Source organism: Chlorocebus sabaeus, chromosome 4, assembly GCF_047675955.1.
Source record: "Chlorocebus sabaeus isolate Y175 chromosome 4, mChlSab1.0.hap1, whole genome shotgun sequence".
NCBI classification, from domain to species: domain Eukaryota; kingdom Metazoa; phylum Chordata; class Mammalia; order Primates; family Cercopithecidae; genus Chlorocebus; species Chlorocebus sabaeus.
This window is the reverse complement of record NC_132907.1, coordinates 57,843,982-57,859,772: the sequence shown is the minus strand read 5'-3', so window position 1 is coordinate 57,859,772 and position 15,791 is coordinate 57,843,982. Positions and strand designations below refer to the sequence as shown.

The following is a 15,791-nucleotide window of genomic DNA, read 5'->3' as shown; positions in this document are numbered from 1 at the left end:
TGCTGTTTTCACTGTTTTGTTTCTCATTCTTTTTATTCTCTTCACGAGTATATAAAATCTTTCTAAGTGAACTTAATGAAATCTGGGCAGTACTTGACTTGGGAGAGGATGTACATTGCCACTTTACTTCTATTTAGAAACATCTAAAATACATATATGGATTGTTCTGTTGATAAGCCATCGCATTTATATTCTCTCACTTTAAGCACTGACCTTAAGTGTTTTATGTCCGTTCATACGTTCATTTAAGCCCCATTTTAAAACATTATTCTGTAAATCTTGTAATGCTGTAATCACATTACACATGAAAATATATAGCTTATTTACACTTATACCAAAAATTTATGACACCATTGACTTTCTTATCGCTCAACTACAGCACCGTAATAGAGTTGGCATATGTGTGCCCAAAATCTTTACTAAATTTCTTGTTGAACCTTCCGTCATTTCTGTCATGACTTTTAGGAGGAATGTAATTTATTTAATTATAAAAGTACCTGGTGTAGCACTAGGCACATAGTAAGCACTCAGTAAATTCTTTACAAATTAAATATTCTCATGTATCTAATGATCCAAGTAGATCTCATTTGGTAAAATTGTATTGCTCAAAACTCAGCCTTGTCAGACTAGTAAATCAGACAGATTATTTTAGATGCCTCCCAAGGGCTGGAATTACAAAGGTGTCTAAATCCTTACTACTTGAAGTGTAGACCACACACCAGCAGCAGTGGTTTCACCTGAGAGCTTATTAAAGCTCTAGAACCTCAGGCCCCACCCAGATTTGCTGAAACAGAATCTGCATCTTCAACAAAATCCACAGATGTTAATGTGCACATTTAAGTTTGAGAAGTTAATAATTTCCCAGGAGCTTTAGCCCTCATGTTCTCTTATTTTACCTACTTACTGGTATGGCTGTCTTTGTAAATGTTTCTTCCAGTTTTGAATAAATGTTGTTATAATGTGCCCCCTACACACACACCACACAACCTGCTTAAATCCAGTTGACTTTGTTTCTAAGAACTAACATTTTCATAAAGTACAAAGAAACAGGATTTAAGTCTTCAGAGAAAATTGCGTATTATCTTGCTGAAATGTTCTTGAAAAGGAGAGTTTGATAGAAGCTCGGGATGTCCAAGATTACTTGATTCCCCTCAGTTAAATTATAATTATTGCTTTTCCTCTATAATGGCTTACCTATGCACCTAATTGATACTTTTATAACTATCTTTTATTACTATCCTTAGAAGAAAATTGTTTCCCTTTGAATGATATTTCACAAGGATTTTTTTGAAGGAGTGGTTGTGGGGGAGGGGGTGGATATTGTATATAATTTTATTTAGTTTTAGAAACTATCCCCTAACATTACATACCAGTTGTTGATATCAAGTCAAGAGGTTTATAAAATAACTCATTTAAGGAAGCTTTTTCAAGCTGTTGAATGGAGAATACTTATATCTACTAGTGGCATTTTGTTTTTATTGTTTATCAAACAATTTTTTCTTTCAGTCTATGGTAAAGGACAAAAGGAAAGAGAGAAAATCATCACCTAGTAAGGAAAATGAGTCCAGCGACAGTGAAGAAGAAGTTTCCAGGCCTCGGAAGTCACGGAAACGTGTAGATTCAGATTCAGATTCAGATTCAGAAGACGATATAAATTCAGTGATGAAATGTTTGCCAGAAAATTCAGCTCCTTTAATTGAATTTGCCAATGTATCCCAGGGTATTTTATTGCTTCTAATGTTAAAACAACATTTGAAGAATCTTTGTGGATTTTCTGATAGGTAAGGTTACATAAGCAGTGAGAGAAAAAACTTCACTCTGTTCAAATAATAAATATTTGGGCTGGGCGCAGTGGCTCTTGCCTATAATCCCAGCATTTTGGGAGGCCGAGGTGGGCAGATCCCCTGAGGTCAGGAGTTCGAGACCAGCCTGGCCAACATGGTGAAACCCCCATCTCTATTAAAAATGGAAAAATTAAGTGAGCGTGGTGGTGCACACCTGTGATCCCAGCTACTCGGGAGGCTGAGGCAGGAGAATCACTTAAACCCGGGAGGCGGAGATTGCGGTAAGCTGACATTATGCCACTGCAGTCCAGCCTGGGCAACAGAGCGAGACTCCATCTAAAAAAATAATAATGATAAATATGAAACCCAGTTTTGTTTGCATGTTTAATGTTAGAAATGTTCCTTTTTATAAAGGAGTTTATTCTCTTCTATTGCTGTATAGTATTCTGTTGTGTAATTTGCCATAATTTATTATTTTATTAAAGGGTAAAAAACATATTCCTGTACTTGGTGATAATGCATTACAAATTGAAGGGCTTATTTTGTTGATTTCCTTAAAAAGAATCAGGCTAACCTTAAAATAGATTACAAGTTTAAGTTTTTAAAGAACTCTGAAGTAACAAATGTAAACCAACTAAACTGAGCTCCAATAGAACTCAAATAGTCTTTAAAGTACTCTATAAAGTAAGAGAGAGAAAAGGTACACTTATTATAAATATCCAGTGGTTTTACCCACCATTAGTCATTAAAGATATCTCTTCCTGCCTATACCCATGGAATTTTGGTCATTTTTTACATTCATTGAAATCCAAGATTAGGAATCACAAAGTCAAATGTTAATAGGCCACCTGTCAGTGGCCAACTGGAAAGAGTGTTTCATGATGAAAGAGATGTCATTTAAGTGGACCTGTCTCAAGTTTCCATAAGCTTGTTACCAAAGGAAAGGGTGGGCATAATGTGGTCAGAGCTCCCACTTTTTCAGGAGACACCAGAAATCCAGATTTTTAAGAGGAATATCTCTGTATTTGTTTGAAACAGGGTCTCGCTCTGATGCCCAGGCTGGAATGCAGTTATGCAATCATGAACTCCTGGCTCGAGTAGTCCTCCTACTTCAGCCACCTGAGTAGCTGGGAGTACAGATGCATGCCACCACACCCAGCTTTTTTTTACTTTTTACTTGTAGAGATGATGTCTAGTTGTGTTGCCCATGGTACTCTTGAACTCCTGGCCTCAAAGTGATCCTCCCACACTGGCCTCCCAAAACTCTGAGATTATAGGCATGAGCCACTGCTCCTGGCCTTATAAGGAATATTTTGATGTTAAATGTTGGCAACATGCAAAATAGTTTAAAACTTAGTAAAGTTCATTAGGCAATGCTAAGGAGTTGGAAAGATTTTTAAGCAGAGTTGTTAATAACCTGAGACAAGTTTATAAACAATCATTCTGGCCACTGTATAGAGAATGGATAGGTTGGGGGTGGGGGAGCAACTAGTAGAAAGAGGTAAACCAGTTAGATGATATTAAGTAATTGTATTGAAGCTGTCCTAGGATCACAATAGTATTAAAAATAGACATGAGAAACTAATTTCATTAATATGATGCTTCCTACCTATAATTGGATTTCTCCAAATATGTTGCATCCATAGTTTTAAAGTTTTTGGTTTTGTTTTCCCAAAACAGTAAAATTCAGAAGTACTCTCCATCTGAATCTGCAAAAGTATATGATAAAGCGATAAACCGAAAAACAGGAGTTCATTTTCATCCAAAACAAACACTGGACTTCCTGCGGAGTGACATGGCTAATTCCAAAATCACAGAAGAGGTGAAGAGGAGTATAGTAAAACAGTATCTAGATGTGAGTAGTAAACCAAAAGTTTTTACTTCTCATAAGGGCTTTTTTGACAAGTAAATGTTGGGGGCTGGTGGGGAGATAACTATCTCCTTTACATTGAATGTAAGCTTCATGAACTATCGAGATAATTTTTCTCTATGTGGTTTTAATGAGTTACTTTAAGCTTGTCTTTCCCATTGCACCTATGGCATCCTAATTATTTTTTCTTAGGAAACAACAGCCCACAAATAGTTTTATTTTAGTGAAAATGAAAGATAATAGGAAAACCCGTGTGTGTGTTTTGTAGTTGTCCCCTGGTTTCCACAGGAAATTGGTTCCAGTCCCCCCATGGATACCCAAATCCTCCGATATTCAAGGGCCTGATAAAAAGTGGCATAATAGGCTGCGTGAGGTGGCTCACACCTGTCATTCCAACACTTTGAGAGGCCATGGCAGGTCAGAGTTTGAGACCAGCCTGGGTAACATGGCAAATCCCCATATCTACAAAAAAATACAAAAAATTAGCTGGGGGCAGTGGTGTGCACCTGTAGTCCCAGCTACTCAGGAGGCTGAGGCAGGAGAAGTGCTTGAGCCTGAGAGGCAGTGGTTACAGTGACCTGAGATTGCACCATTACACCCAATCCTGGGTGACGGAAGTGAAACCCTGCCTCAAAAAAATTATTTAAAAAATATAGTATTTGCATATATGTACATCCTCCCATATACTTTAAATCATTTCTAGATTACTTATAATACCTAATACAATGTAAATGCTATGTACGTAGTTGTTATACCACATTTTTTTAAAGTTGTATTTTTTATTGTAATGCTGTTTTTTTTTGTTTTGTTTTGTTTTGAGACGGAGTTTCACTCTTGTTGCCCAGGCTGGAGTGCAATGGCGTGATCTCGGCTCACCGTAACCTCCGCCTCCCGGGTTCAAGCGAGTCTCCTGCCTCAGTCTCCCAAGTAGCTGGGATTACAGACATGCGCCACCACGCCTGGCTAATTTTTGTATTTTTAGTAGAGATAGGGTTTCGCCATGTTGTCCAGGCTGGTCTCAAACTCCTGACCTCAGGTGATCCGCCAGCCTCCCAAAGTAGTGGGATTAGAGGCATGAGCCACCACACCCGGCCAGTGCTGTTATTTTTGTTGTGGCATTTTCCAAATAGTTTTTGATCCGCTGTGGGTTGAATCCGCAGTTGCGGAATCCGGGGATACAGAGGGCTATGTTTTTAAATCAGAAAAATACATGACTTATATGTCATAAAAGGTAAAACTGCAAGCAGTCATCCTCTTACCCTGTTTGGCCATTCTGTTCCTTTCTTTTCTGACAACCAATATTATTACTTTTTCATATGTTCTTATATGAGTAATGCCAATATATATTTGCATACATTCTCACTTACCAAGTATGCAAATGTATGTATATAAAATGTGCTTTTAAAATAGAGACAGAGAATAGACTAGAAGTTACCAAGGACCAGGGAAGGAAAGAACAGGGAGTTATTGTTTAATGAGGACAGAGCTGTGATGTCCAGTGATTTAAAAAAACAAAGAAAGAAACAGCTCTGGAAATGGATAGTGGTGATAGTTGTACAACATGCCAATGAATTATACATTTAAAATGGTTAAACTGGTAGGTGGGCATGCTGGCTTACACCTGTAATCTTAGCACTTTGGGAGGCCTATTGTCGGAGGTTTGCTTGAGTCCAAGAAGTCCAAGCCAGCCTGAGCAACAGGGCGAGACCCTGTCTCTACAAAAAATACAAACATTAGCCAGACATGGTGGTGCACACCTGTAATGCCAACTACTGGGGAGGCTGAGGTGGGAGGACCACACCTGAGGTGTAGGCTATAGTGAGCCATGATCACGCTGCTGCACTTCAGCCTGAGTGACAAAGTGAGACCCTGTCTCAATTTAAAAAGAAGAAAAAAAAAGGTTAAGCTGGCAAATTTTATGTTATTTCTATTTTACCACAATATAAAAGTTGTTTAAAATGTTTTTTAAATTAGAAGACTGTCCTAAAAAATAAAAATAAAGTTTTATATTTTAATCTACTTAGTGTGCAGTGGCTCCCAAGCACTTTGGGAGGCTGAGGTGGGCAGATCACTCGAGGCCAGAGGTTTGACACCAGTTTGGCCAACATGGCAAAACTCCATTTCTATTTTTCTTAAAAAAGTTTTAAAAATCTACTTTAAAGCAAGTAGCTGAACATAGAAATAAGAATTTTTGAGCTAAGAATATAATCTACACAGTGGCTTTCATATTATTCATTGACTTTGCAAACCTTACATACACTAAAATTTAAAAATATTTTAGTTCTCATTTAAAATTTTTCAATATTCTCTGCTTTCTCTTATATCCTCTTAGCAGAGAGCAAAGAGGGGAGATAACTAGAAAATGTCTGTCAGTAATTGTCACCTGGTTGCTTGGTGTCTTGGACCAAGGGTCTGAAAACTCTGGCTGTTTTTGTATCTAACCCATTGCCTATTTTTGCAAATAAAGTTTTACTGAAAACATTCATGTCCACTCATTTATTTGTCTGTAACTGCTTTCATACTACAGTGGCAGAGTTGTGTAGTTGTGACAGACTATATGGCCTTCAAAATGAAAAATATTGACTACCTGGCTGTTTACAGAAAATGTTTACCAGCCCCTAACTTAGATGATGGCTAACGTCTGTTTCACACACAGCAAACTACTGCCATAGAAAACATTTAGGAATTTAACAATCTTGCTTGAAATATTTACTTAAAATTCTGAAATAATATCTATTTTTTATAGTTCAAACTTCTCATGGAACATCTGGACCCTGATGAAGAAGAAGAAGAAGGGGAGGTGTCAGCTAGCACAAATGCTCGGAACAAAGCAATTACCTCACTGCTTGGAGGAGGCAGCCCTAAAAATAATACAGCAGCAGAGACAGAAGATGATGAAAGTGATGGGGAGGATAGAGGAGGAGGCACTTCAGGGGTGAGGCGGAGGAGGAGTCAACGTATTTCGCAGCGTATTACGTAAAATGATTTTTATGTGCTTATATATGTCAGTCTATTAAATGTACAACCAAGTAATGTAATACTTAAAAGAGAAAACATTTTGTAGATAGAGATTCTCTACTTACCCATTTATACATCCTTTTGTAGAAAGTTTAACATAAAAGACAATAAAAAAAACAGAAATGAGATTTATCCAGCATAAAGGGTTAATTTTTCTTTGAATTGTATTAATGTGTGTTATTTTTATTGTTGCTAAGTTTTATGTAGCTTTATGGTTCATATGTATATATAATTTTATATATCAATAAGAGTAAAGACACGGGTACAAATTAAGAGTTATATGGTTTTACAAGTATATGTTAACCCCTTGGCGCTGGCGGTCACGGTGCGTCTCATTGCCGGCAATGGAAGTGTGCCGGGAAATCCCAACTCCCGGCGTCAAGGGATTAAAAGCAATAAAAACAATAATTTCACTAAAATTCTTTTGTGTAACACTTGGTCTTTTTTCCCCCCTCCCAATGTTTTAGTCATTGAGAAGGTCAAAACGAAATTCAGACTCTACGGAGTTGGCAGCACAGATGAATGAAAGTGTTGACGTCATGGATGTCATCGCTATTTGCTGTCCAAAGTACAAAGATCGACCACAAATTGCAAGAGTAGTACAGAAAACCAGCAATGGCTTCAGTGTTCAGTGGATGGCAGGCTCCTACAGTGGCTCCTGGACTGAGGCTAAGCGCCGTGATGGCCGCAAACTGGTGCCTTGGGTAGACACTATTAAAGAGTCAGACATTATTTACAAAAAAATTGCTCTAACGAGTGCTAATAAGCTGACTAATAAAGTTGTTCAGACTTTACGATCCCTGTATGCCGCCAAGGATGGGACTTCCAGCTAATGAATTTGTACATGCAGCCAAATTTACAGGAATTTTTTTAAAAGGCAGAAAAACTTGAAATACCAACATTCTGGCAAAAAAAAAAAAAAAAAATCAGTTTTATGAAGAGTAAGTGGAACCTGGGATGCAGGAACAAAAGAAGGAAATGTTGGGCAAACATTTTTGTGGGAGCTCCCTTCGCTGTTGTGCAGCAGAAACAGATTCTCAGTTCATTTTTACTCCCACTGTATTATAGTTTAACAAAAATTGTTTATATCTTGGAAAAAAACTTTCTGTTTAAAAAAAATAAACAAGTGAATGTTGGAAATTAGTCTGTTAATGTTCTTAATAAAGTGTTCTTGGAGTTTAACCTAGCAGCGGATGGCTTTCTTTAGCTTAGCCCAGTTTCCAGGGAAGCGTTGTTTTTTCCAGGCTGTAAAATGGCAGAATCTCCTGGATATATAATTTATTCTGTTGAAAAAAAAAAAAGCATGCAGTATCTATGACCTATCTGCAGAAGGAGTTTTTGTAAATGTAGATTTTGATGTATTAGGTCACCCTGAAAACAATACAAGAAAAGGGATCCCCAGGTAATCTGGTGGAGCGAATACTGCAATAAATTTTTTTACTTCTCTTTGTTACTTGTCTGTTTCCATTTGAATTTCTTATTGTAAAAATCTGTTTAAATCCATTTATATTATTTTACAGTCTTTTATGTAAAATTTATTATATCACTGGTTTTCAAAGCAAAACATAAAATATTGTTTATACAGTTTGTATAGGCTGACTTCTGAATAATTGGTATCTATTATTTTCATTCCCATAAGAGGGTGTAAACAATTAACTCCAGGGTTTTATTGTATCCTGCAATATTTAGTATTAACTATATATGATTTAGCACTGTGCCAAACACATTTTCAAGAGTACATTTTGATATAAAAAGAAACTATAGTTTATTCCTTGTATGCTTCAATTTCTTTCTAGTGATGTCATGATGCTGATACTTATTCTTTAAACCTCGGGTAAAAGGTAACCTGCTATTTGGAAAACCAGCATTTCTCTTAGTTAAAATGATGTCGTGTTATTTTAGAACTAGAGTTGAGATGAGTATGCCACTTCATAATTACACTCACTACATTTTTCACAAATTATTTTTTAATGCTGAAAAGAGTAATTTACTTGTTGAGATGTTTATTCATTTTCTATTCTAAAAGCTTTATCATAAGTCTTTTGGGAACAGTTGTCATTTACACATTGCTTACTGCAGATATCTTGACTAGATCAGGAGGGAGGTGTTTAATCATTTGATGTGTATAGTTGACACTCAGGAATAGTAATGCCTAAAATTTACAGTGGAATGAGGTCTGTTTCAAGTTTAAATCTTTTTAAAAATGTTTTACTCATTTTTAAATCACTGAAAAAATTGACCTCCAGAATGCTGTTTTATGAAATTGGCAAATGAATGAAGGTATTCAATTTTTGAGGAAGAATGACATTGCCACAAAATACCTTTTTGTGACACCTATTAAACCACTATGAAAATAACTTTTCAGGATCTATTTCCTATGTGGAATTCTTTCAAATGCTTTCTTCACAGAAATGTTCTCTCACTCTTCATTTTCTTCCCCTTACTTACATATTTCTCTTTTCCTTATACTGTGAACTCTGGAACAAAACTAGATTGGGTTGGTTGGTTTGTTCTTCTTGGAGTTTATGTATATCAACAAAGGATTTGAGGTCACTTCTGAAAATAATATATCGAAAAGAGTAAAATACTGGTTAGAGAAAATACAAGAATAAAATCCAGCCCAGAGAGAGTACTAAGAATATAAATATGAGTAAAAAGCCAGTTTTGAATGCTATTTACCTGACAGCGATGCGTGCTGTCATTTAATTCTCACAAAAACTCTAGTTATATATTTTATCCTCATTTTGTAGATAAGGATAGCAGGCTTAGAAGGATTTCATAATTTAGTAATGTCATGATAGGGATTTAAATCTGGAATTGAAGTAATTGTGTCTCACTAATTGAGCATCAGACATTAAGGGAGATCTTATTGAAGTAAACCAGTTCCTAAAGAATCCTTGTGGTATACATACTTGGGAATTCGAGTAATTTTTAGGAAGTAGGTACACAGTAGTAAGTCTTCTGTTGCCTCAGTTGGCCATAGATGGAATTCTGTGTTTGCCATTCATTAGAAATTTAGGAATTTTAGGCAAGGCGCAGTGGCTCACACCTGTAATCCCAGCACTTTGGGAGGCCGAGGAGGGCAGATCACCTGAGGTCAGGAGTTCAAGACCAGCCTGACCAACATGGAAAAACCCCATCTCTACTAAAAATACAAAATTAGCCAGGCGTGGTGGTGTGTACCTGTAATCCCAGCTACTCGGGAGGCTGAGGCAGGAGAATCGCTTGAACCTGGGAGGCAGAGGTTGCGGTGAGCCGAGATCACGCCATTGCACTCCAGCCTGGGCAACGAGCGAAACTCCGTCTCAAAAAAAGAAAGAAAAAAAAATATTCAGGAATTCTAGGAATCAGTTTGGGGAATTTTTTGTATATTCTATGCTATTAATTTTATGCATTAATAGATGCCAAATGTTGATATAGGCCTTAACTCTTAAATATACAAACCAAAATTTTCAGAAAGTTGAAGATTGTTCAAGATTAATTTTTACGTCTTAATACTAAAATAAGTTAAAGCTTTGTCAGTCAAATATACAAAATCAAACTTTAAGTATATTGGGGACTTACAAAGTTCTATTAAGTATTTAGATTCAGTCTTACTCTATAGTGTGTTGATTAATTACTATAGATTAATCTTGTTATATTGACCTGAAAAGATAGGTTATATGTGATATAAAAATTTTCAAGTATCTCTTCACTTTTTAAGTACATTAATATGAAATGTTAGCCTTATTGAAATTGTTTATTAAGAATGGCTAGTTTTCAAAATATATTCATACCAAAATACACATGGCAGAAAATTCAGTGATCGCTAGAATTTTCTAGCTGTAGTAATCTCTAATGGAAGAAATGCTGAGTTTTTAGAGAGAAATGTATAGCTTACTCTGTTGATACATTGAGTGTTTGAATTATTCAGGTAACTGAAGCACACAGGCGATTTTTGATGACCATAGTCTGTCTCATGAAGACAGGTAAGTCAAGCTGATGTTTGTTCAATACAGATTTCATGATCAGCAATTAAATTTACCATATTTTTATTTAGAAAGAAATTGACCAGGGAGGTATGTGGTTCTCCCTCCCCTACACACCACTTTTAGTTGCACAGAAAAGTTCATCCTTGTCAATACCTGTGTCCAGGTGGTCTGCATCTTCAGAACTGTGGATGTGGATAATTGGAATAAGATTACTTTTGCAAAATATAAAACTCATCAGATTACCCACTTGAAATAATGTAATTTGAAACACTTGATAGTAATTTTTGCCCCATAAAAATCCTACGTGTTTGAACCTTTTGCTGTTTGCCTTGCTCATTTTAAAACCAAAGTTTTGTTTAGTCGTGTAGCTAATTTCTGTCCTAGGCATCATTTATTACGAATTGATTATACTAATTTTTCACTTGAATTTTTTTCTAAAATACACTCTTCGTCCTATTGGTGCTAGCCGAGGAACAATTACATGCAGATTTGGTGTAATAGAAAGTCACTGACCAAACAAACTCAGTTTAGTACTCTGTTGACTAAGTGGTAATAAAGTTCCTGTGCGGTTTGCATGATGATGTGAGTACCACCAACCCACCCTTCCTATTTAAGACCCCAATTGTATATGGCTTCACTGCTGAGAGTGGTACAGTATACACAATTATTTTTCTTCTCATAACAATCATTTTTACTTTTTTTAAGAGAACCTTCATTTACCCATTGCTCAGTTTCAGTGATTCTGAATTTCTGACCAAACTTATTTGAGCTGTACCCCATGCACCTCTTTCCACCCTTATCTTTTTGAAACAAGTCTCAGGCATAATTTTATTTTATCCATAAATAGGTTTTTTGTGTTTTTGTGGGGTTTTTTTGTTTGTTTTTTTTGAGATAGAGTCTTGCTCTGTCACCCAGGCTGGAGTGCAGTGGCCCGATCTCGGCTCACTGCGAGCACCACCTCCCAGGTTCACGCCATTCTCCTGCCTCAGCTTCCCAAGTAGCTGCGTCTACAGACGGCCGCCACCATGCCCAGCTAATTTTTTGTATTTTTAGTTGAGATGGGGTTTCACCATGTTAGCCAGGATGGTCTCGATCTCCTGACCTCGTAATCTACCCAACTCGGCCTCCCAAAGTGCTGGGATTACAGGCATGAGCCACTGCACCCCACCCCATAAATAGGTTATCTTTAAATATTCTCCCTTGACATCAAATATCCAGTAAGTGTTTAAATTTTTTATTTTCTCATAAATGTCATATTGTTTAGGTCCTATTCTGTAGGCTTTCTCATGTCTTTTTATTCCTTGCAAATTTTTTTTATTGAAAGCACAAGTATTTTTCCTTGGGTTCTTAAGAAAGTAGGGGCCGGGCACGGTGGCTCACGCCTGTAATCCCAGCACTTTGGGAGGCCTAGGCGGGCGGATCACGAGGCCAGGAGTTGAAGACCAGCCTGGCCAACATGGTGAAACCCTGTCTCTACTAAAACTACAAAAATTAGTTGGGCATGGTGGCGTATACCTATAGTCCCAGCTACTTGGGAGGCTGAGGCAGGAGAATCACTTAAACCTGGGAGGTGGAGGTTGCAGTGAGCCGAGATCTCGCCATTGCACTCCAGCCTGGCGACAGCAAGACTCCATCTCAAAAAAAAAAAAAAAGGAAAGTAGTTGATTCTAAATGGAGAGTCTAGTTGTTTTCTGATTTTTAATCACTTTTCTTACCTGAAGTTATTGTAGGCTTGAGAGATACTAGATCTCTTTCATATGCGTAAGTAGCTTGAGCCTACATAACTAGAACAGAGGACCACTACAGAGATAATGAAGTACGGAGATAGGTACACTTTTCAGGAAGATGGTGATAAGCATTGTTTAATCCTTTGATTTTGAGTTGGCAAATAACCATGCAGGCAGTTGGAGATCTAAAGTAAGGAAATGGAGTTGAGCTAGGTGCTGGAGGATGCCATATAATCAGAGTTCCTTTTGTTGGTCAGTAATTTTGTAATACATACTGCTTGAAATAAGTGGACTGCAGGCTATGTTTTTTTTTTTTGTTTTTTGTTTTTTGTGTTTTTTTAATGATAGAGCTTTCAGGGTGTTACAGTTTTTGTTGAATGGAATTTTGCCCTTTTGTGACTTTTTTCAGTCATTGTTTAAATCTCAATCACATAGAACTTGAAATGAAGTTAGTGTTACTTCATCAAACATAGTAGCCTCACCCTTTACATTGACCTTTCATCTGCTAAGAAATAGCAGAGTAAGTTTTTCTTGATTATAACATGCCTAGAATTATAATTTAGCCTTAACCTTATTAGATTTAGGTCCTGAAGCAAAGAACAGAAAAAGGTCTGTCATTATGGTCTAAGTATGTTATAAAATGTAAACCAATAATGGATCTCCAATTCCATAGTTTTAAAAGTATTTATACAGTCATATGAGAAATGAGAAATAAGTTAATCTAAATGTTTTTAATCACTTTGGAATTTACTAACCCTTTCAGAATATAATGAAAGCTGAGAAATCTCTCCTTAGAAAATAGAGTGAGTTCATATTTAGAATTGTGTATAAAATTTCAAGGGGTTCATGGTCATCCCCATCCCATTTCCATCTTTGGCCTATCTAATGAATCTATGGACTGAGTACAGGTTAAGAAGGTGAAATTAAGGCTCAAAGAGGTGAATTGATATCACCAAGCTGCATACTTACTTGTTGCTAGAGTCAAAAGCAAAACTGGGTTCTTGTCTCCCATAAGGAAGATTTAATCTTGGGAAGTTATTATTCAGTCTCCTGTTAAGATCTGAATGTAGGCTACTTAATGACTACATTTCACTGATTTTTTTTTTTCTATGCCTTTTCAAAAGATCCACTCTTTGTGTTCTCAGAGTTTGTGATGCCTACCATCCTGTTAGGTAGAGAAGGGAAAGTAGAGAATGGAAAATATAATATTTTATTGTGTTTTAATTATTTTCTACGTCACCTGGCTTGACGTAGAAAACTAAAACTTAGGTTAGTGAAAAAGAGTATTAACTTTGAAGTCAAAAGACATAGTCATAGTCTGAAGCCATGGGTTTCTGAAACAAGTATGAAATGAAATGTAAGCAAAATCACTTAGCTTATTTTGTGGAATCTTATTTAAAGAAGTCTATACTTATGTTTTGTGTAGATAGAATCAGAATGTTGGGTTAAGTGGGGAGATGGGGGGTGGAATTCTGAAAGCGGGAGCAGCATAGTGAGTAGAGGAACTGGTGTGCGTGTAGTACAATGTCAAAAGATGAAGCTATAGAGAGGAGAGGTAAGTATGCAATTTTGATAACTAGTAATATAGTGATATAATTTGATCATTTTAATGTGTAGGCAATTGAAGGGCTCAAGGGGTTGGTGAACGCTCACTCTGCTACATAGAGGAAAGACAAGGGTGTCAAGAAGAAAACTAATGCAATAGTCTCAGAAATGGAGACTGAACTGGGATGATGATGGCAGTAGGGATGAAGATTGGAGTGATTTGCAAATGCATTTAGGAAATAAAAACATCAGGACAAGGATAGCTATTAGGTTTCTCTGGCTTAAGTTACCAGGTTCAATTTTAAATATGTTGATAGTGCCTGTGGGACATTCAGGTGATGTCCAGAGGTGGGAATATACACAAGCATAACACTTGAGTAGGGAAGCCAGGGTGGGGACTCAGAGTCAACAGCATGTAAGCTGTAGAATAGGAGCAGCACAGAGCAAGGGGAGGATCTTGGAGGCTACCAACAGCTAAACTATGACTATATAGAGCACTGAAATTCTGAGAGGGGAAGCTGGCAAGGGAAGCAAATAATAAAGCATTTAAAATGTCACATTCAAGAATTTGGAAGGGCTTTAAATGGGGTAACATAATACTAAGGGCAGTTCAGAAAGATCAGTAATTGGCTACAATGTAGAGAATTGTGGTGATGCCAAACTGCATGATTGTATTGTTTTTCTCCAGTGGTACTCAACTCCCAACAAAGAATTGAGTATGGTATCAAGCCAGGATGCGGAGATTGCCGAGGGTATAGTTGAAGAACTAGATTCAGAGAAAATGGAAGAATCAAGGTTCAGAAGTCTCCATGAAGTGGGAGAGCAAGTATGAGTACGAGCAGCAGATATGGAATAATCAGATGATATGGTCAGAGAAAGGGATGTAAGAGATTTCCGAGAGCAGTTCTGGGTGCAAGGTACAGTGCATGACCTTGGGAATGAATTAGTAAAGTGAAGAGGTGACTTGAGGAGATCAAGGAATCACAGGCTACGTTCTATACTCCTTTCCTGTGAGCTAAAACATTGGTTTATTCTTTCTTTGGTATTGACACTGGTTTATTATCTTTAGTTTTTGCAGATTCCATCATTTGACAAGTATTTGCTGAGTGCCTACTATAAGCTGTGCTGGACCCATTGGCAGTAAACTTGCATTCCAGTAGTGGAGACAGGAAGTGACCATAAAGTACACAATTTAATAACAATTGAGATGTGTGCTTGAAAGGAAAAGTCAGGAGAGTATGTAGCACTGACATAGTCTGGATGGTTGAGGGAGATCAGAAAGGCTTCCTTCTCCAAGTGAAACATTCTCAGATAAAGCAGGACATGCAGGCAGGGCGCAGTGGCTCACACCTGTAATCCCAGCCCTTTGGGAGGCTGAGGCAGGTGGATCACAAGGTCAGGAAATCGAGACCATCCTGGCTGACATGGTGAAACCCCGTCTCTACTAAAAATATTTTAAAAATTAGCAGGGCATGGTGGTGGGGGCCTGTAGTCCCAGCTACTTGGGAGTCTGAGGCAGGAGAATGGCGTGAACCTGGGAGGCGAAGCTTGCAGTGAGCCGAGATCGCACCACTGCACTCCAGCCTGGGAGACAGAGCGAGACTCCGTCTCAAAAAAAAACAAAAAACAAAAAACAGGACATGCAATAGACATAATAGATACCAAATAATGTCTGAACTATTGAGAAATAGAAAATGATTTTTGTTTTAAATTGCAGGCTGGGTGCAGTGGCTCACGCCTATAATCCCAACACTTTGAGAGGCCACGACGGGCAGATCACTTGATCTCAGGAGTTAAAGACCAGCCTAAGCAACATGGCAAATCTCTGTCTCTACAAAAAGATACAAAAATTAGCTGGGCATGGTGATACGCGCCT

General features: G+C 37.4%; 1 protein-coding gene across 5 annotated transcripts in view; it reads left to right on the top strand.

Moving 5' to 3' along the window:
- The window catches only part of NIPBL (NIPBL cohesin loading factor), a 192,893-nt gene extending 183,866 nt beyond the window's left edge, over positions 1–9,027 (top strand). For 4 of the 5 annotated variants that reach the window (XM_007961396.3, XM_007961399.3, XM_073014794.1 and 1 more), the window contains 4 exons: positions 1,507–1,781; positions 3,465–3,639; positions 6,401–6,589; positions 7,140–9,027. In XM_007961396.3, coding sequence (XP_007959587.2) covers positions 1,507–1,781; positions 3,465–3,639; positions 6,401–6,589; positions 7,140–7,505 — 1,005 coding nt within the window. In that variant the 3' untranslated portion in view covers positions 7,506–9,027. Of the gene's footprint in view, positions 1–1,506; positions 1,782–3,464; positions 3,640–6,400; positions 6,631–7,139 lie in introns of all 5 variants that reach the window. The other variant, XM_007961398.3, reaches the window with a different exon arrangement.
- The last annotated feature ends 6,764 nt before the right edge of the window (positions 9,028–15,791 follow it).